The sequence below is a fragment of the Ceratotherium simum genome, chromosome 26 (genome assembly GCF_057802395.1).
Source record: "Ceratotherium simum simum isolate JZ-2026a chromosome 26, ASM5780239v1, whole genome shotgun sequence".
Lineage (NCBI taxonomy): Eukaryota > Metazoa > Chordata > Mammalia > Perissodactyla > Rhinocerotidae > Ceratotherium > Ceratotherium simum.
The window spans coordinates 17634586-17656138 of record NC_141925.1 but is presented as its reverse complement, the minus strand read 5'-3'; the positions used below and the strand labels follow the sequence as shown (position 1 = coordinate 17656138).

Sequence of the window (21553 nt, the reverse complement as noted above, 5' to 3'; positions counted from 1 at the left end):
TAAATATATGGCTTTAAATGTTTATTTTTTTTAAATATGTAGCTCTGCGAAGATGGAGTAGCCTCATCTGCCCGAGTCATCCCCCCCTACAATTAAAAATCCTGGATATAACAATAAACAAGCATAGGAAGTCCCTGAAAGGTATAAAGAAGGCAGCAAGCTACCTAGAGTCCTCAGAACTTGAGGAATGACATGACATTAAGTTCCCTGTATTTTCTTATTGCTTCCCATATATCTTTGAAAAAGCACTTCAGAAACCTCCAATCTGTAACCAACAACAGGCACAGACAAAGTTCTAAGAAAAGCTTGTTCTCCCAAGCAAAAGGACTAGTAAAAGGGTGGCCTAACAATAGAAAAGATTTTTGGCAATACTTGTCCTACTGCAGCCCAACACTAAGGGAAAAACCACTGCACCCCAACCTGCGTGGCTGAAGCAGGATCAAGAAAGAAGTTGATCCTCCATCCAATCCCCTATTCTCCAAAGTCAGGCAGTATTCCAACTCCTTACGAGGGTACTGCCAGGGTCCAGTAATGAGCTGAACTTCCATCCACACAATGCATCAGTAAGACTTAACAGGTAGTACAAGTCAGTTCTAGTAAGCAACTCGGGTGTCAGTGAGGCCAAGAAGGGAGCTGATCTTCCACATCTACCCAACAGCAGTGAGACTAAAGAAGGTTTGGTGCAAAGCTAGTCAACATTCCTTCCCCACCTCCCACCCTGTAGCATCAGTGAGGCCCAGTGTAGACCTGAGCTTCCACCCTCACTCAGAGGTGGTGTGAGTCAGTGCCCCACTTTCATTAGGAAGGTGTCAGCAGAGCCAAGGAGAGATCTGAACTTCGACCTCATCTATCTGCAATGAAACAGGGTATGTGATTACCCCACTTTTTCCAGGGAAGTGTCAGCAGGAAAGATGAACATACACACCCACCTGACCTTTGTGCTACACCTCCACAGAGGGACGGCCTGCTTAAAAAAAAAAAAAAAGATTAGGATCCAGAGTCTCATTATACGTAAAATGATCAGGACACAGTAGAAAATCACTCATCATACAAAGAACCAGGAAAGTCACAAAATGAATGAGAAATGTCATTCTTGTCAATAGACACCACCACTGAGATGAAGTAGGTATTGTAGTTTCCTGACAAGGAACTTAAGCAGCCATCATAAAAATACTTCATCAAGCAATTATAAATTCTCTTGAAACAGATGGAAAAACAGAAATCTCAGCAAAGAAATAGACGTTATCAAAAAAGAACCAAATGGAAATTATTGTTCTGAAAAACACAACAACAAATTGAGCAACTTAAGGAAAATGAAGAGGATAGAATAAGAGAAATTGAGGACAGATCAATAGAATTTACACATTCTGAATAGAGAGAAAATATGCTGAAAAAATGAGTAGAATCTCAAAGACCTGTAGGACAATAACAACATATCTAACATTCATATCAGTGGAGTCTCAAATGGAGAGTAGAAAAAATGGGACTGAAAAAGTATTCAAGAAATAACAGTTGAAAATTTATCAAGTCTGGTGAAAGACATAGACTTATAGCCTCAAGAAGCTGAATCAACCCCAAATGGGATAAACTCAAAGAAATTCATGCCAAGACACATCACAATTCAACTTATGAAAACTAAAGACAGTGAAAAAAACTATAAAGCAGACAGAGAGAAACAATGCTTTACTTATAGGGGAGTGCCAATTTGAGTGACTGTGAATTTCTCATCTAGAACCAGAAGGAAGCAGCACATTTTTCAAGTGCTAAAGAAAAGAACTGCCAACAATGAATTCTAGATCCAGAAAAACTGTCCTCCAGGAATGAATAGGAAATGAAGACATCCTCAGGAGAAGGAAAATAAAAAGAATTGGTTGCTTGCAAACTACCCTTAAAAAGTGGCTAAAGGAAGTTTTCTAAACAGAAAGGAAATTATAAGATAGGTCTTAGAACTTTACAAAGGAAAGAACATGGAAATGGGTAAAAATAGGCATAAGTATAGTAGACTATTCTAATTCTCTTGAGTTTCTTAGGTCAAATTTTATGGATGAAGCAAAATTATAACACCATGCAATGTGACCCTCAATCTAATTAAAGCAAATACATAAGACAAAGTGAATAGGGTAAAGTAACCTAAATGGAAGTAAGTTTCTATAACTTAAAGTGCTAAAACACAGAATTTGGAGTACTGCAGCCACAAATCAAGGAATGCTGGCAGCCACCAAGAGCTGGAAGTTTCAAGGGATGCATTTGTCCCTAGAGTCTCCAGAATGAGGGCACCCCTGTTGACACCATGCTCTTATGCATAGTTGCATTTCTAACCCAGGTGCCTTCATTACTAGATATCTCTTCATTACTAGGTGCTTCTGCAGAGACCTCTTTAGTGTGTGTTTTGGAGGATGGCGGGAAACCTTGAAGACACTTTTCTCTGCTGTGACTCAGCACTCAGAACTTTTCCACTCCTAGCTCTCCCCCAGCCCCCGTGTCCATAAAACTTCAGAAGCCTTTTATTCAGGGCTCCTTCAACAGTGAGATGAAGACTCCCCACATCTGTGATGATCCATGTGATTCCCAACCGGTGTGCCAATCCATGGAGGAAATGGAACAGGGGAAAGTTGGTGCTTTCTCCAGTTTTAGCCTTTTGCTTATGCTGTGTTGTTATATTGCAGTAAGTGATTAAAGGCTTCTGTTACTTCTCTTTTGGCTTCTTGCTCTAGTTGATGGCTCTGACACCTGGCAGCCCAGTCCTCTCTATCTCTAGCTCTCTGTCAAAGCTGAGCTCCTGAGAAAAACTGTCAGAAACAACTTTTTCAAAACTCTGGAATCAAAAACACTTACACCAACCGGGGAAGTTGAACAGAGAGAAGCTAGTAGATTTCAGTAAGAGAACATTGTCATATTTACATTTACCAACCTACAATCTCCCATTCCCCAGCTCATCTTAAGCTCAGTAAGTTACAAAACAACAAAGATAACTAAATGAATTCAGTAAAACAATACAGGAACAAAGTGAGAATACCAACAAAGAGACATAAACAATAAAAAAGAACCAAATAGAAATTCTCAGTTGAAGAATTCAGTAATTGAACTGAAATATTCCCTAGGGGGGTTCAAAAGCAGACTGTATCAAGCAGAAGAAAGTATCAGCAAACTCAAAGGACATTTGAAATTATCCAGTTAGGCAAAAAGAAAAATAGTGAAGAAGAGTGAAGAAAGTCTAAGGGAATTATGGGACACCAACATAAAGTGAATCAATATATGCATTATGGGAGTCTCAGAAAGAGAAAGAGAGAGAGGAGCAGAAAGCTTATCTAAAGAAATAATGGCTGAAAACTTCCCTAATCTGGAGAGAGAAATAGACATCCAGACTCATGAAGCCCCCAACTAGACCCCAAATAGAATGAACCCAAAGAAGTCTACATTGAGACACATTATAATCAAATTGTCAGAAGTCAAAGAAAAGCAGATAATTTTGAAAGAAGCAAGAGAAAAATGAATAATCGTGTACAAGGGAATCCTTGTAAGACTGTCAGTGGATTTCTCAGTAGAAACCTTGAAGGCCAGGATTCAAACTGCTGAAAGAGAACTGCCAACCAAGAATACAGACATACTTCAAAGATATTGCAGGTTCGCTTTCAGACCACCACAATAAAGCGAATATCACAATAAAGTGAGTCACACAAATTTTTTGGTTTCCCAGTGTATATAAAAGTTATGTTTATACTATACTGTAGTCTATTAAGTGTGCAGTAGCATTATGTCTAAAAAAATAATGTACATACCTTAATTAAAAATACTTTATTGCTAAAAATGCTAACCATCTTCTGAGCCTTCAGTGAGTCATAATCTTTTTGCTGGTGGAGGGTCTTATAAAGAACGCAGTATCTGCAAAGCAGAATAAATCAAAGCACAGTAAAACAAGTTATGCCTGTACTATACTGGGCAAAACTGTCCTTTAAAAATGAAGGAGAGATACAGAGTTTCACAGACAAACAAAATCTGAGGGAGTTTCTTACCAGTATAGCTGCATTACAAGAAATTCTAAAGGGAGTTCTTCAAGTTGAAACCAAGTGATGCTAAAGAGCAACACAAAGCATTTGAAAGAGCAAAACTCACTGGTAAAGGCAAATATATAGACAAATACAGTATTGTAATATTGTAATGGTAGTAATTCCATTTTAATTCTAGTATAAAATTTAAAAGACAAAAGTATTGAGAGTAACTATTACAAAAAATTTTAATATATACACAATATAAAAACGTAAATTGTGACATCTAACAAACTTTGAGGAGGAAGATTAAAAGTGTAGAGTTTTGTATGCAATTAAGGTTGTTATCAGCTTAAAGGAGACTGTTATAACTCTAAGATGTTTTATGTAAGCCTCATGGTAACCACAGAGGAAATACCTGTAGTAAATACACATACACACACAAAAAAAAAACAAAAGAAGCAAAGCGTCTACCTACAAAAATTGACAAATCACAAAGGAACATGGCAAGAGAGAAGAAGAGAGACAAAGAACTACAAATCAGAAACAAGTAACAAAATGGCAATAGTAAGTCCTTGTCTATCAATAATTACTTTAAACATAAATGATTTAAACATCCCAGTTAACAAACAGTGAGTGGGTGAATGGATAAAAAAAACAAGATACAACTATTTGTTGTTTATGAGAGATTCACTTTAGAATTAAGGACACAGGTTCAAAATGAAGGGATGGAAAAATTCCATGAAAATCATAACCAAAAGGCCACAGAGGTGGCAGGTATACTTATACAAAATAGACTTTAAGTCAAAAACTGTCACAAGAGACAACGGAGGATATTAAGTAATGACAAAAAGGTCAGTTCATCAAGAAGATATAAAAATTATGAATATATATTCACTCAACGTCAGAGCACCTAAATATATAAAGCATACATTGAAATATCTGAAGGGAGAAATAGCAGTACAGTAATAGTAGGAGACTTCAGTACCCTCACTTTCAGCAATGAATAGAATATCCCAACAGAAAATCAATAAGGAAAGAGAAGATTTGACCAACACTGTAGATCAAATGAACAGACATATACAGAACATTCCACCCAACAACAGCACAATTCCCATTCTTCTCAAGTGCACATGGAATATTCTCCAGAACAGAACACATTTTAGGTCACAAAACAAGTCTTAAGAATTTTAAGAAGATTGAAATCATTCCAAGTATATTTTCTGATCACAATGGAATGAAACTCAAAAAAAAGTGATGGGAAAATTCACAAATTGGTGAATTTGTAAGAACACTCGAACAACTACTAGTCAAAGACGAAATGAAAGGGAAATTTGAAAATATCTCAAGACAAATGTAAACAAAAAGCAAACATAAAACTTATGGGATTCAGCAAAAGCAGCACTAAGAGGAAATTTATAGCAATAAACACATTCATTTAAAAAGGAAAAACCTCAAATAAACAACCTAATTTTGCACCTCAAGGATTAGGAGATCAATAAACTAAACCCAATATTAGCTGAAGGGAGTAAATAATAAAGAATACAACAGATATAAGTGAAATAGAGAATAGAAAAACAATAGAAATAAATCACCAAAACTAAGATTTGGTTTTGGAAAGCTAAAGGAAATTGACAAAACTTTCGCTAGACTAAGAAAAAGAAGACTGCAAGTCAGAAATGAAAGAGAACACTTTACAACTGATGCCACAGAAATACAAATGATCATAGGAGCCTATTGTGAACAATTACACGCCAACAAATTGGATAACCTAGAAGAAATAGATAAATTCCTAGAAACACAACCTACCAAGACTGAATAATGAAGAAAAAGAAAATCTGAAGAGACCAATAACAAATAAGGAGATTGAATCAGTAATCAAAAACCTGACAACAAAAAAGGACCAGAGGGCTTCACAGGTGAATTCTACCAAACATTTAAAGATAAGCTTCTCAAACTCTTCCGAGAAATTGGAGAGAACACTTCCAATCTCATTTAATGATGCTAGCTAGCATCACCCTGATACCAAAGCCAAACAAAGACACCACAGGGAAAGAAAACTACAGATCAGTAACCCTGATGAACAACAAAATACTAGCAAACCAAATTCACAGACACAGTAAAAGGATCATGCACCACAACAAAGTGGGATTTATCCCTGGGATACAAAGATGGTTTAACATACACATATCAGTTAATATGTTACACCTCACTAATAGAATGAAAGATAAAAATCATATGTTCATCTCAATAGATGCAGAAAAAATTCATTTAACAAAATTCAATACCCTTTCATGAAAAATAGGCTCAACCATTTAGGTATATAAGGAAGGTATCTCAACATAATAAAGGCCATATATGAGAAGCCCATAGTTAACATCATACTCAATGGTGAAAAACTGAAAGCTTTTCCTCTAAGATCAGGATCAAGGCAAGGATGCCCACTCTCACTACTTCTATTCAGTATAGTACTGGAAGTCCTAGCCAGAGCAATTGGGCAAGAAATAAAAGGCATCCAAATCAGAAAGGCAGACATAAAAATATCTGTTTGCTGATGACATGATCGTATATTTAGAAAATCCTAAAGATCCTTGCAATAGCATCAAAAAGAATGAAGTACTTAGGAATAAACTTAACTAAGGAAGTGAAAGATTGGTACACTGAAAACTACAAATTGTTGGTGCCCAAAAATTAAAGCAGACATAAAGAAAGGGAAAGACATCCTGTGTTTATGGATTGGAAGACTTAATATTGTCAAAATGTCCATACTACCCAAAGTGAACTACAGATTAAATGCAATCCCTATCATAATCCCAATAACATTTTTTTTACAGAAGTAGGGGAAAATCCCTGAAATTCATATGGAATCACCGAAGACCCTAAATAGCCAAAACAATCTTGAGAAAGAAGAACAAAGCTGGGGGCATCACACTTTCTGATTTCAAAATATATTACAAAGCTACAGTAATTAAAACACTATGGTACTGGCATAAAAACAGACACATGCCAATGGAACAGAAAAGAGAGCCCAGAAATAAAACCAGACATATGCATCAACTGATCTTTGGTATGAGTGCCAAGAACACACAAAGAATACATGGGGAAAGGATAGTCTCTTCAACAAATAGTATTGGGAAAACTGGATATCCACATGCAAAACAATGAAATTGGGTCCTAATCTTACACCATACACAAAAATTAACTCAACATGGATAACAGACTTAAATATAAGACATGAAACTGTAGAACTGCTGTAGGAAAACGGGAAATCTTGACCTTGGTGTTGGCAATGATTTCATCAATATGACACCAAAATCACAGGCAACAGAGGCAAAAATAGACAAATTGGAGTACATCAATCTAACAAGTTTTTGCACAATAAAGGAAATAACAAAATGAAGAGGCAACATGTGGAATGAGAAAAAATATTTGCAAACCAAATCAGGTCTTCTCAGCTATCCGAAAATTCACTTTATGCCACTTTACTTTTACGAATGACCTACATTAGCACCTCTTTTTGCTAACCAAAAGAAATCCAAGGAGGATTTTCACTTATACAAAAAAAAGATGAGAAGTAAAAATAGCATTCAGCATTTGTATTTCAGCGAGTTGTTATAGAGGCAGCACACACCCTGAGCAGCAAGAGTGGCACCACCAGGCTCCTTTCCCAGGAACTACACTCAGCGTCTCAGCATCAAACCACCATAGCTTTAAACTGTATCTGTGAACATCTGTGCTTTACTTCAATTTATTTTGGAAAGTTATTTTTCAGGTCTGGGAATGCTCAAAAGTTTTTTTCCATGTAAATTAATGGTATTTGCTTCTTTGCTTTATACCATTTCAGCTTACGAAAGGTTTCATAGGAACACTGTACTTTCATATATTGGGTAAACATGTACCTGGGGATAAAGGGTTAATGTCCAAATATATAAGGAACTCCTACAACTCAGTAGCAACAAAACAACTGAATGAAAAAATGGGCCAAGGACGGACATTTCTCTGAAGAAGACATATGATGGCCAATGTGTATATGAAAAACTGCTGGAAATCACTAATCATCAGGGAAATGCAAATGAAAATTACAATGAGATATCATCTCACACCTGTTAGAATGGCTATTATCAAAAAAAAAGATTACAAGTGTAATCTTATAAGTGTACAAGAATGTGGAGAAATTTGAACCTTATACACTACTGGTGGGAATGTAAGATGGTGCAGCCTGTATGGAAAACAGTATGGAGTTTCCTCAAAAAATTAAAAATATAACTACCATATGATCCAGCAATCCTTCTTCTAGGTATTTTCCCAAAAGAATTAGATTCAGGCTTTCTAAGATACATCTTCACTTCCATGTTCATTGCAGCCTAATTCTCAATAGCCAAGATATGGAAACAACCTAAATGTCTGTTGGTGGATGAGTGGATAAAGACAATGTGGCATATACATACAATGGAATATTATTCAACCTAAAAAAGAAGGTAATTTTGCCATTTATGACAACATAAATGGATCTGGAGGATGTTATGCTAAGGGATATAAGCCTGACACAGAAAGACAAATAGCATATGAACTCACTTCTTTGTGGAAACCAAAACAGTCAAACTCATAGAAGCAGAGAGTACAGTGGTGATTGCTAGGTGCTGGGTGTGTGTGAATGGGGAGGTGATGGTCAAAGGTTACAAAGGAATTTATACCAGCATAACTGCAGTAGCATACAAGAACCCTGCTCCTATACAGCTCTGTTTCTACCCCTTTTCAGCTGTTGATGTCACAGAATTACATCTTTAAGAATTTTGTGTGCAAAAAAATGGACTAATAATTTTTAATGCATTAGTCTCTTAAATCATGTAGAAAACAGAAAGTGGAGTTACCAACCAAAGTTACAATAATACTGGCTTTAATAATTGTCCACAAATTAACTTTTACCAGAACTCTTTACTTGTTCATACAGTCTCCAGTTACTGTCTAGTGTCCCTTCATTTCAAGCTGAATGACTCCCTTTAGTTCTCTTCCAGGACAGGTCTTTTTTAAATTTCAGAATGTCTTAATTTCTCCCTCATTGTTATAAAACAGTTTGCTGCATTAAGAATTCTTGGTTTTTGCTTTTTTTCCTTCAGCAATTTGAATGTATCAACCCACTGTCTCCTGGCCTCCAGGGTTTCTGATGAGAAATCTGTTGGTGATCTTCTTGAGGATCCTTTGTAACAATTACCTTCTCTCTTGCTGCTTTTGAGATTCTCTCCTTATCTTTAGCTTTCAACACTTGGGTTATAGTGTGTCTTGGTGTTGGGTCCCATTGAGGTCATGGTGCTTGGTGTTTGTTGAGCTTCATGGATGTTTATATTCATGTCTGTCATCAAATTTGGGAAATTTACAGCCACTATTTATTCAAATAATCTCTCCTTCATTCTATCTTCTTCTTATTGGACTCTCACAATGTATATATTGGTCTGCTTTATGGTGTCCCACAGGTTCCCTAGGTTGTTTACTTTTCCTCAATTTTTTTACTTTATATTCCTCAGAATTGATCATTTCAATTGTACTGTCTTCGAGTTCACTGAATCTTTCTTGTCCATGTCTAAATTTGATTTTGAAGCCCTTGAGTGAATTTTCTGTTGCTTTTATTGTATTATTCAGCTCCAGAATTTTTTTGTTCCTTTTTATGTTTTCTGCCTTTTTATTGATATTTATATTTTGTGCATACGTCATTTTGTGTGTTTGTCCTTGTCTTTGTTTAGCTCTGTGACCATCTTTAGAACATTTGTCTTAAAGTATTGCTCTAATAAGTCCACCATCTAGTCTTTCTCAGGGACAATTGCTATTGATTTATTTTTTCCTTTGGATGGGTCATACTTGCTTGTTTCTTTGTATGCCTTGTGATATTTTTTCAAAACTTGACATTTAAATTTAAATTTTATAATATGTTAATTCTGGAATTCAGATTCAGATATCCCTTCACAACTGTTAGGATGGCTATTACCAAAAAAACAAAAGATAACATGTTGGTGAGGATGTGGAGAAACAGGAACCCTTGTACATCCTTGGTGGGAATGTATATTGTTGCAACCACTATGGAAAACACTTTGGAAGTTCCTCAAAAAATTTAAAATAGAACTACCATATGATCCAGCAATCCCACTTCTGGGTATATATTCAAAAGAATTGAAATCAGTATCTCAAAGAGAAATCTGCACTCCCGTATTCATTATAGCATTATTCACAATAGCCAAGACATGAAAGCAACCTAAATGTCCTTCAACAGATGAATGGATAAAGAAAATGTGGTATGTACATATGATGGAATATTATTCTGCCCTTATAAAAGAAGGAAGTTCTACATTTGTAACAACACAGATGAACCTGAAGGACATTATGCTAAGTGAAATAAGCTGGACACAGAAAGACAAATACTGCATGATACCACTTGTATAAGGAATCTTATATAACTTATGGACTTGTATAGTCATATATAGTCTTATATTGACTTATGTAGTCAAACTTATAGAAGGAGAGTACAGGATGGTGGTTGCCAGGGGCTGGAGGAAGGAAGAAGCAGGTAGGTATTAGTCAAAGAGTAAAGAGTGTTATTATGCAAGATGAATACAATCTTAGAGATATACTGTACAACATAGTGTCTGTAGTTAACAATACTGTATTGTACACTTAAAATTTTGCTAAGAGGGTAGATCTTATATTAAGTATTCTTATTACAGAAAAAGTAATAATAATAAAGAGGGCAGGAGGAAAGTTGAGCAAGTGATAAGTATGTTTATAGCATAGATTGTGGTGACAGTTTCACAGGTGTATACTTATCTCCAAACTCATCAAATTGTTTATATTAAATATGTACAGCTTTTCATATGTCAATAATATCTCAATGAGGTGATTTAAAGAAAGAAAAAAAGAAAATTCATAACATTATAGTTTTTTGGGGTGTTTTTTCACTTTCTTCATCAATGTTGATTTTATATCATCTCGATGATAATCTTGACAAGAATTCTTTTTCTAGATTACAGGATCCCATATTTATGACATAACCATATCCAACTCTCAGTAATTATCTATTTATTTAACTGTTTTTTCTTTTGAGTATCATGATTTAGATTGGAAAAATATGTTAAAAACTTCCTCAAGGGCTTTTTATTCCACCCATAACTTCAGACTCTCTGGAAACACTAATTATATTCAACTTATGTTAATAGTGATGGTATGCATTTATAATTTCTCAAGCCAAGTGGTCATGAATAAATAAACTTTGAAAAGGAAAAAGGAATTTTTTATAACACATGTATGGATCAATTTTTGTTTAAATGACTAAATATTTATCATGTGTGGTAAATATCCTATACATTAACTCACCTGATAAGTTAATTCTTTCATTCACCACATGTTTACTGAGCACATGCTGTGTGCTATACATTGGTGATACAAGGATGAAAAAGAAGGACAAATTACCTTCCCTTGTAGAGCTTGCATTCTATTCCTTTATTGTAGTATAAAAAGTTATTTGTAATTCATTATTTTGCATATTGCTATAAACTGACCTTATAATTTCCTTCTTATTTGCAGCTCGTGTGGCTGCTTCTGCTGGAAGCCTCCTATATTTTGCCAGTTTCTTTCCATTTAACGCCATTGCTCATTACTATGGACAGATAACCCTCGCCAAGAAGGTGGCTGCCTGTCTCAGCTCAAATGTTGTGTTGGCGCTTGGCATTAATCACCTGCTCAAGTTGGAAATAAGAGGTAAGGACAATGGGTGAGGGTAAGAAAATGTTATAAAAATTATTTATCCCCAGATTTTTTTATTTATTATAAAGGCAATTATATGAACTGTAAAAAAAATCAGAGGTGTGAGAAATTAAAAATTCTCCATCTCTCCACAGTAACTCCCCAGTTATATTCTCAAATAAAATAATTTTGAACCTTTTATTCTACAGTTTGCTTTACTCACCTAATAATATGTTAGACCTCTTCCCACATAGAGATACATTCCATGTTTTTACAGAGTTGTTTAATATTCCATTGTGAAGGGGTACTATAATTAACTAGTTCCCTATCGATGCACATTTAAGTGTTTCCAATTTTTTGCTGTTACCCACAATAGTACATATATATTTGTTCATAGAGTATGCATACATATATAAATAAATTTGTGGGTAAAAAAAATGCTCTTATAAGGTATTCATAGATTAATTTTGATTGCTATTATGATAGCTCAGTAAGCATAGAGTTGATACTCCTGTTTCTTATGATGTAAGAACCTAATTTTATTTTACATATGAAAAAAGAGCTATTACAATCATTTATTGGATAGTTTATTGTTCTCTACTGGTTTCTAATTCCACCACTGCTTTACATCAAGTTTCCATATATGCATGGATCTGTTTCTGGTGATCTTTTGCATTCTGTTGATCTTTTTTAGTCTATTTTTGTGTCAATATAACAATGGTTTTACTCATTGTAGCTTTATAACAAGTCTCGATAGCTGTTAGTCTTGTCCCCATACCTTTTTGTTCTTCAGTTATTCTTGTCACTTTGCTTTCCACTTGAACTTTAGGATCACTTTGTCAAATTCTATGAAATATCTGGTTGGGATTTAATGGGAATTTCATTGCATTTATTGATTAATGAGGAGGATTGAGGATACTGTGAACAAAAATATACTCCCCATGAATAGCCAATCAGAAGAATATACATATGATTTCTTTATGGATACTTGCATATTCCTACTTTAAGCATGAAGAATTAAAAATTCACTAGAATTTATCTAGATGTGGGGTTTTCATTGGCTTAATCTGCAACACAATGTACACTTTTATCAAGTTAGTTTATTTATTGTATTATTTAGTTATTGTTTCTTTCCTATATTATTTATTTTCTCTTTCAGGAACTCCTGTTATATTTTGGGTGGGAGAATTTCTCAAGTTATGGTAGACTTCGTGAAATTTGTATTCTACCGTCTCTTTTTCTGTGGTTTCTAATTCGCTGTTCACTGCCTCTCAAAATGGCTTTCATTTTGAAAATCATTTTTAGTTCTACTAAATACTTTTTTCTCAGACTATTACCTTTTCTTATAGCTTTCTCAAAGACACATTGCTCATGAATATTGTTCTCATGGTGCTGGTCTATAGGAAAGGGAGGGCTAAATTTAAAAGAAGGATGAGTTTCATGGGCCATTGTGCTCTTCATGTCTTGCCTCTTTGAATTAGGAGTTCACTGCAAGCCCTCATGCTTTTTCAGTTGTGCTACATTCTGTCTGGTAATAGAGGAAATAGAAGAACAAAGGATTACTAGTCTTCTTTTGATGACTTCCTTTTTTCTTTTCCATCAGTACTATATCTAAGCAAAACTTCTTTCGTCTTCTGCTTGGTGGACAGCATCCATCTCTAGTGCTGTTGATTATTTTTCCAAATTTTGTACATCCTGATGATTACTTCAACAGGACTTTAGCATGAGGGGAAAAGTAGAGGAATAGAATCTAATAGGTCTTTTTTGTTGTTGTTATTGTTTATTTTGTTTCAGTCCTTGACTTTGTCTCAGTCGTTCCTATTTATTTTTTGTAGATTTTGAAGGAAGGAGGTCATCTATGGTAAATATCTCCTTTTTATTTCAGAAATTGGTGTTAAGTGGGATAATCTCTGGACACCAGCCACCCTTGAGGATAACTTCGTCTTTGGCTATATGTTGGGAATGCTTTTACTTGATGCTTTCTTGTATGGCCTTGTGACCTGGTATGTAGAAACTGTCTTTCCAGGGCAGTATGGTGTGCCCCAACCATGGTACTTTTTTCTTATGGTGAGTTCTAATGCTGCTGTTATTGCAAAAGGCCATAGTCTTTATGAGGCTATTTCATAATATTTATAGTAAAATCAAAAGGTCAGGTGCAGAATCATTTTCATCTGCATACCAGTCATAATGAAATGCTAGCCATTTCTTGATATACCTTAAAGCCTTTCACATATGCAAATGCATAATATCAGGACAAGGCACTGAAACCCCATACATTAAAAATTGTGAGTAGTATAATCCTTCTTCAGCCAAGTGGTGCATAGTGAATTAAATTGGAAGATAAAGAAACCTAAAAAGTCTCTGCAAAAGTTATTCCCAGCTAAATTAATATGTTATGGTTTCTTAGATCCTAGTGAGTAGAGGATTAGATATTTCCCATCTCTGTATTCTCACCACCTGCTTCCTTTCAATGGTTAGACCAATTTACTTAGAGTAGGAGATAATCTGCACCTTGCCCTCCATGCTCCCTTACCATTACTGGATAATATATGGTACAAAAAGATATTCTGACCAAGTGTGATAAAATGCACTGGCTGTGACCTCATTTTTGAGTATTTCCACTTTGTCCCTACTTCTTGAACACTAGCATTTTAAAAGAGTTTTTCTTCGAAATCCTGGAGATTCAAATCATATATAATTTTGCTGCAAAATAGAATCCCTGAACATATGCGACAGCTTTCTTCATCTTACAAAGTAAACCAAGCCAAAGTATTTACAAGTTCTTATAGTGCCTCATTTCTTTTTTTCATTTTTAAATTTTTAATTCAGATGAAGTTTATATAACTTAAAATTAACCATTTTCTTTATTATTTTTTTTAATTTTTTGTTTATTGCAGTAACATTGGTTTATAACATTGTAAAAGTTTCAGGTGTACATCATTGTACTTCTATTTCTGCATAGATTACATCATGTTCACCACCAAAATACTAATTACAACCCATCACCACACACATGTACCGAATTATCCCTTTCACCCTCCTCCCTCCCCCCTTCCCCTCTGGTAACCACCAATCCAATCTCTGTCCCTATGTGTTTGTTTATTGTTGTTATTATCTACTACTTAATGAAGGAAATCATACGGTATTTGACCTTCTCCCTCTGACTTATTTCACTTTGCATTATACCCTCAATGTCCATCCATGTTGTCACAAATGGCTGGATTTCATCATTTCTTATGGCTGAGTAGTATTCCATTGTGTATATATACCACAGCTTCTTTATCCATTCGTCCCTTGATGGGCACTTAGGTTGCTTCCAAGTCTTGGCTATTGTGAATAACGCTGCAATGAGCACAGGGGTGCATGTACCTTTGCAAATTGGTGTTTTCAAGTCCACTGTTGGGTATTTATCTAAAATTAACCATTTTAAAGTGAATAAGCCAGCAGCATTTAGTACATCTACAGTGTACATGCACATACCTAGTTCCAAAATATTTCATCACCCAAAAATGAAACCCTGTACCCATTAAGAAGTCACATCCCATTTTGCCCTGTCCCAAGCCCCTAGCAACCACTAATCAGCTTTCTTTTTCTATGGATTTACCCCTTCTGGATGTTTCATGTAAATAGAATCATACAGTATGTGACCATTTCTGTCTGGTTTCTTTCACTTAACTTTGTTTTTGAGATTTATCCATGTTATAGTATATATCAGTACTTCATTGTTTTTGATTGCTGAATAATATTTCATTGCACAGTCATGCACAACATAACAATGGTTTGGTCAACAATGGACCGCATATCCGATGGTGGTTCCATAAGATTAGCACCATATAGCCTAGGTGTGTGGTAGGCTGTACCATGTAGGTTTGTGTAAGTACACTCCATGATGTTTACATAACAAAATCGCCTAATGACACATCTCTCAGAGCATATCCCCATCATTAAGCAACACATGACTGTACCTATAAAGAGTAATTCCTGTAGCTGTTAATCTATAGTTGGACATATAGGACATCTTTTGTCTGTTTGAATAGTGCTACTATGAATATTTATGTACAATATGTGTTTGAATACCTGTTTCAGTTCTTTTGGAAATATACCTAGCAGTGGAATTGCTAGGTATATTTGTGGTGGCATATATCGTGTGGTAATTCTATGTTTAATGTTTTCAGGAACCACCAAACTGTTTTCCACAGTGGCTGAACCATTTGCATTTCCACAAACAATGTACCAGGATTCCAATTTCTCCACATCCTCACAAATACTTGTTATTCTCCTTTTTTTCTTTTATTATAGCCATCCTTGTGGGTATAAAGTGGTATCTTGTGGTTTTGATTTGCACTTGCCTAATGACTAATCATGTTGAGATCTTTTCATGGGCTGTTGGCCATTTATATATATTATTTAGAGAAATGTCTGTTCAAGTCCTGTGCCAATTTTAATTGGGTTGTTTGTCTTTCTATATATTCTGGACACTAGACACTTATCAGACATATGATTTGCAAATATTTTCTCCCATTCTGTAGGTTGTCTTTTCACTCTCTTAATAGTGTCCTTTCATGCACAAAAGTTTTTAATTTTGATTAAATCCAATTTATCAGTTTTCTTTTGTTGCTTGTGAATTTAATGTCATATCTAAGAAGCCATGGTCAAATCCAAGGTCATGAAGATTTATCCCCATGTTTTCTTCCAAGAGTTTGATGATTTTATCTCTTATATTTAGATCATTGATCAATTTTGAGTTAATTTTTATATAGTGTGAGGTAAGGATCCAACTTCATTCTTTTGCATGTGGATATCCTATTGTCCCACCACCACTCTTTGAAAAGACTATTTTTCCCCCATTGAATGGCCTTAGCACCCTTGATGAAATCGGTTGGCCATAGATGCATGAATTTATTTCTGGTCCCTCAATTTTATTCCATTGGCGTATGTACATATCCTTATGCCAGTACCACACTGTTTTGATTACTGTAGTTTTATAGTAAGTTTTGAAATCTGAAAGTGTGAGTCATCTAACTTTGTTCTTCTTTGCCAAGATTGTTTTGGCTGTTAGGAGGCCCTTGCAGTTCTGTATGAACTTGAGGATCAGCTTTTCTATTTTTGCAAAAATGACCATTGGAATTTTTATAGGGATTACATTGAATCTGTTGATTGCCATATTAAAAATATTGTCTTCTAGTCCATGAACTTTCTATTTATATGTGTTTAAATTTTTTCAGCAAGCTTTTATAGTTTTCAGTGTGAGTCTTTCACCTCTTTGGTTAACTTTATTCCTAAGTACTTTACTCTTTCGGATGCTATTGTGAATGGAATTATTAATTTTCTTTTTGGATTGTTCATTGCTGGCGTATAAAAACACAACTGAGTTTTGCATGTTGATTTCCTACCCAGCATCTTTGCTGAATTTGTTTATTAGGTCTAGTAGTATATGTCAGGGGAAGATTCTTTGGGCTTTTGTATATGTAGAGTCATGTCATCTTCAAATATAGCTAGTTTTACTTCTTCCTTTCCAATTTGAATGCCTTTTATTTCTTTTTCTTGCCTCATTGCTCTGGCTAAAACTCCTAGTACAGTGGTGAATAGCAGGGATTAAAGCAGGCATCTTTGTCTTGTTCTTGATTTTAGAGGAAAAGCTTTGTCTTTCACCATAGAGTATGATGTTGGCTATGGGGTTTTTTCCATAAATGCCCTTTATTATTTTGAGAAAGTTCTCTTCTATTCCTAGTTTTCTGGGTGTTTTTATCATGAAACATTTTGTCAAAGACTTGCTCTGTATCATTTGAAATCATCATGTGGCTTTTTTCCATTTGTTCTCTTGATGTGATGTATTGCACTGATTCATTTTCATGTGTTGAACCACCCCAGAATTCCTGGGATATATCCTACTTTGTCATGACATATAATCCTTTTGATATGCTATTGGATTCAATTTGCTAGTATTTTGTTGAAGATTTTTGCATCTATATTCATAAGGGATATTGGTTTTAGTTTTTTTCCTTGTGATATCTTTGTGTGGCTTTGGTGTCAGGGTAATGCTGAGCTTACAGAATGAGTTAGGAAATGTTTCTTTCTCTTATACTTTTTGGAAGGCTTGGAGAAAGATTGTTGTTAAATTCTTGTTTAAATGTTTGGTAGAATTCAACATTTGAAGCCATGTAGTCCTGTACTTTTCTTTTAGGGGGGTTTTGATCACTGATTCAGTCACTTTACTTGTTATAGGCCTATTCAGATGGAATGCTTCATTTCTTAATGCTTATTTTGGTAATTACATTTTGGCTTTCTTTGTAGCGCTCGTATTGGTTTGGCCAACCACAAATGAGAAGGGAAAAAGAAGAAATGAAAGGCTGCAGTGGAACTGAAAACAAGTATTTTGAGGCCGAACCTACTAATTTGGTCGCAGGTATCCAGATCAAACATTTGCACAAGGTATTGTTTCAAAGGTCTCTTTTTCCTGCAAAGACTGAAAGCCATATACTGTGCATTGGAATTGTTTGTAACTGGCCATTCCAAGATATCAAATGAGATGCTTAATAAAGAGTCACAATCACTGTAGTTCTAATTTAAGAAGCATTAACAGAACATATAATTATAGGTATATCTTTACAAATATGTTCTTATTTGATCCATCCATTTTGCTTCCATTTAATCTCCTCTTTTGGGCTTGGCAACAAGTAATAATTGAATTATGTAACAAATTCTGTGAAGAAGATAAACTTGATGATGAAATAGTAACATTTGGGGGTGGCTGGGGAGGAAAGCACTAAATGTAGTTAAAGGAAAATCTGTCAGAAGAGATGACCTTTGAGCTGAGACCTAAAGAATGAGAAGAGCCAATTATTTGAAAAGCTACGAGAATAACACTCAAGTAGGCAAATAGCAAATTTGAAGACCCTGAGGTGAGAAAGATCTTCATGTGTTTGAGAAACAGAAAGAAGACCAATATATGTGGAGGCAAAACATCAAGGCAAAAGAAATGATAGTAAATGGCTTTATTGGGAAGCCATTGATTGGTTCAAAGCACTGCAGGAATATGATATATGTTTTTTAAAGATCATTTTGACTAAAGTGTGGAAAATGGAGTGTTGGAGAATGGAGAGTTTACAAGGAGAATTGTGGGAAAAAGAAGACCATATGGAAGACTTTCCATAAGAAATATTGATAATTGGACGAGGGTCGTGGCAGTATATATGAAGAGAAAAGGACAGATCCAAGATATTTTCCACAGAGCTGAGAATATTGTGGGATAGGTGGGCATTGAAGGAAAAGGAGGAAACTAGAATGATTCCTAGATGACAAAGTAGAGCAACTGAATGTTAAATAACACAGACTCTTGCTTTTCTTACCAAGTTTTAGTAGATTTTCTTAAATAAATGTTTCTTCATTTGCTGTATGCCCTTAGGACAATTCTTGGAGACTTTGAGTTGTTTTTTGTTTTGCTTTTCAATTTTCACCAGCTTTTCTTGTTTCACTGGGGAGTGGGTCTGTAGAACTCTTCATGCTGATTTCCCAGAAGTGAAACTCTCTATTATCCTTTCTTATGGATTCAATTTTCTTAAATTTTGTTAGAATGTTTGGTTAATGATGGATATTGGTCTGTTGTTTTCATTTCTTGTAAAGTATTACTCTAGTTTTGATATCAAGATAATGCTTAGCCTCATTGAGTGAGTTGGGAAGTGTTTCTTCCTTTTTACTTTTCCAGAAGAGCTTTTGTACAGCTTGTGTTATTTAGTTTATAATCACTTGGGGGATTTTCCAGAGATCATTTTGTTGTTAATTTCTAATTTAACTCTGATTATGGTCAGAGAAGACACTTTCTATGACTTGAATCCTTCTAAATTTATTGATTTTTATTTTATGGCTCAGACTGTCATCTGTCTAGATAAATGTTATATGAGTACTTGAAAATAATGTGTAATCTGCTGTTTGGTAAAGTGATACATAAATGTCAATTAAGTCAAGTTAGTTGGTAGTTCTTCAAGTATTCTATATCCTTACTGACTCTACATATTCTAACAATTCTTGAGAGAAAAGTATTGAAGTCTTTGAAAACAACTGTGCATTTTTCTATTTCTCTTTGTAGGTCCATCACTTTTTGCCTCATATATTTTGAATCTCTGTTATTGGGTACATAAACATTTAGGAATATTATATCATCTTGAAAAGTTTCTCTCTTTATCATTATAAAATGACATTTTTTATCCTTGGCAATATTCTTCACTCTTAAATCTACTTTGACTAATGTTAATATAGCCACACCACTTATCTTTTTTTGTTGTTATTGAATTCTATTTTATTGTAATAACACTAAGACTTATAAGGTATCAGTTTGGTTCAGTGGAAATATTAAATTCAAACATTTTTATGAATGTTTATATAAATTATCATGTTTGAAAAAAGCAATATTAACTAGGCAATATCCATGTGTTTTTCTAAACCGCTCTGTTGAGATTTGATTAACAAACAAGGAGTCATACATATTTAATGTATACAATTTGATGTGTTTGGAAATAAGTATATACCCATGAAACCATTATCAAAATCAATGCCATAACTTATCCATCACTTCCAAAAGTTCCCTTCTGCCCTCTTTATTTGTTATTATTTTTGTGTGTGATAAGAACACTTAACATAAGATCTATCCTCTTAGAAAATTTTTAAACATACAATACAGTATTGTTAACCATGGGCGTGATTTGTACAGTAGATCTTTAGGACCTATTCATCTTGCATAACTGAAATTCTGTATACTTTAATAAATACTTGCCATATTCCCTACCCCCAGCCCCTGGTGACTACATCCTACTTTCTGCTTATATGAGGTTGACTATTTTAGATTTCTTACATAAGTGATATCATGTGGTATTTGTCCTTCTGTCTGGCTTATTTCAGTTAACATAATGTCCTCAAATTCATCCATATTATCACAAATGTCAGTATTCCTTCTTTTTGAAGGCTGATAATATTCCACTGTATTTATATACCACATTTTCTTTATCCTTTCATCCATGGCTGAACATTTGGGTTTCTTCCATATCTTGGCTATTGTGAATAATGCTTCAGTGAACATGGGAGTGTAGATATCTTTGAGACAGTGATTTTATTCCATTTGGATATATTCTCGGAAGTAGGATTGCTGGATCATATGGTAATTCTGTTTTTAACAGAGGAATCTCCATATTGTTTTCCATAGTGGCTGTACCAATTTATATTCCCAGCAACAGTGCATAAGAGTTCCCTTTTCTCCATATCCTTACCATCACTAATTTTTTGAATTTTTAATAATAATAATAATTTTTAATAATAATAATAGCAATCTAACAGGTGTGAGGTGATATCTTATTGTGATTTTTATCTGCATTTCCCTGATGATTAGTGATGTTGAGCACCTTTTCATATACCCATTGGCCATTCATAAGTCTTCTTCAAGAAATGTCTATTCAGTTTCTTGACCTGTTTTTAACTGGGTCATTTGTTTTGTGTTATTAAATGGTAGGAGCTCCTTATATATTTTGGATATTAACTCTTTTATCCCATATATGGCTTGCAAATATTTTCTCCTTTTCTGTAGATTACCTTATTATTTTGTTGATTGTTTCCTTTGGTGTCTTCGGAGTCTTTTGTGGCAGCATATAAATTTTAGGATTGCTTTTTCCATTTCTGTAAAAAATGCCAATAAGATTTTGTTAGATATTGCTTTGAATCACTAGGCCATTTGGGTAGTATGGACATTTTAGCAATATTAATTCCTCCAATCCATTAATACAGGATGTCTTTCACCATTTATTTGTATCTGCTTTAATTTTTTTAATCAATGTTTCATAGTTTTCAGTATA

The 21553-nt window shown here is 34.6% G+C and overlaps 1 protein-coding gene across 1 annotated transcript in view; it reads left to right on the top strand.

Moving 5' to 3' along the window:
* LOC106800148 (phospholipid-transporting ATPase ABCA3-like) overlaps positions 1-21553 on the top strand; it is a 204275-nt gene that overhangs the window by 26606 nt on the left and 156116 nt on the right. Inside the window, 3 exon segments of the mRNA XM_087417083.1 lie at positions 11556-11729; positions 13600-13781; positions 18009-18146. Coding sequence (XP_087273209.1) covers positions 11556-11729; positions 13600-13781; positions 18009-18146 — 494 coding nt within the window.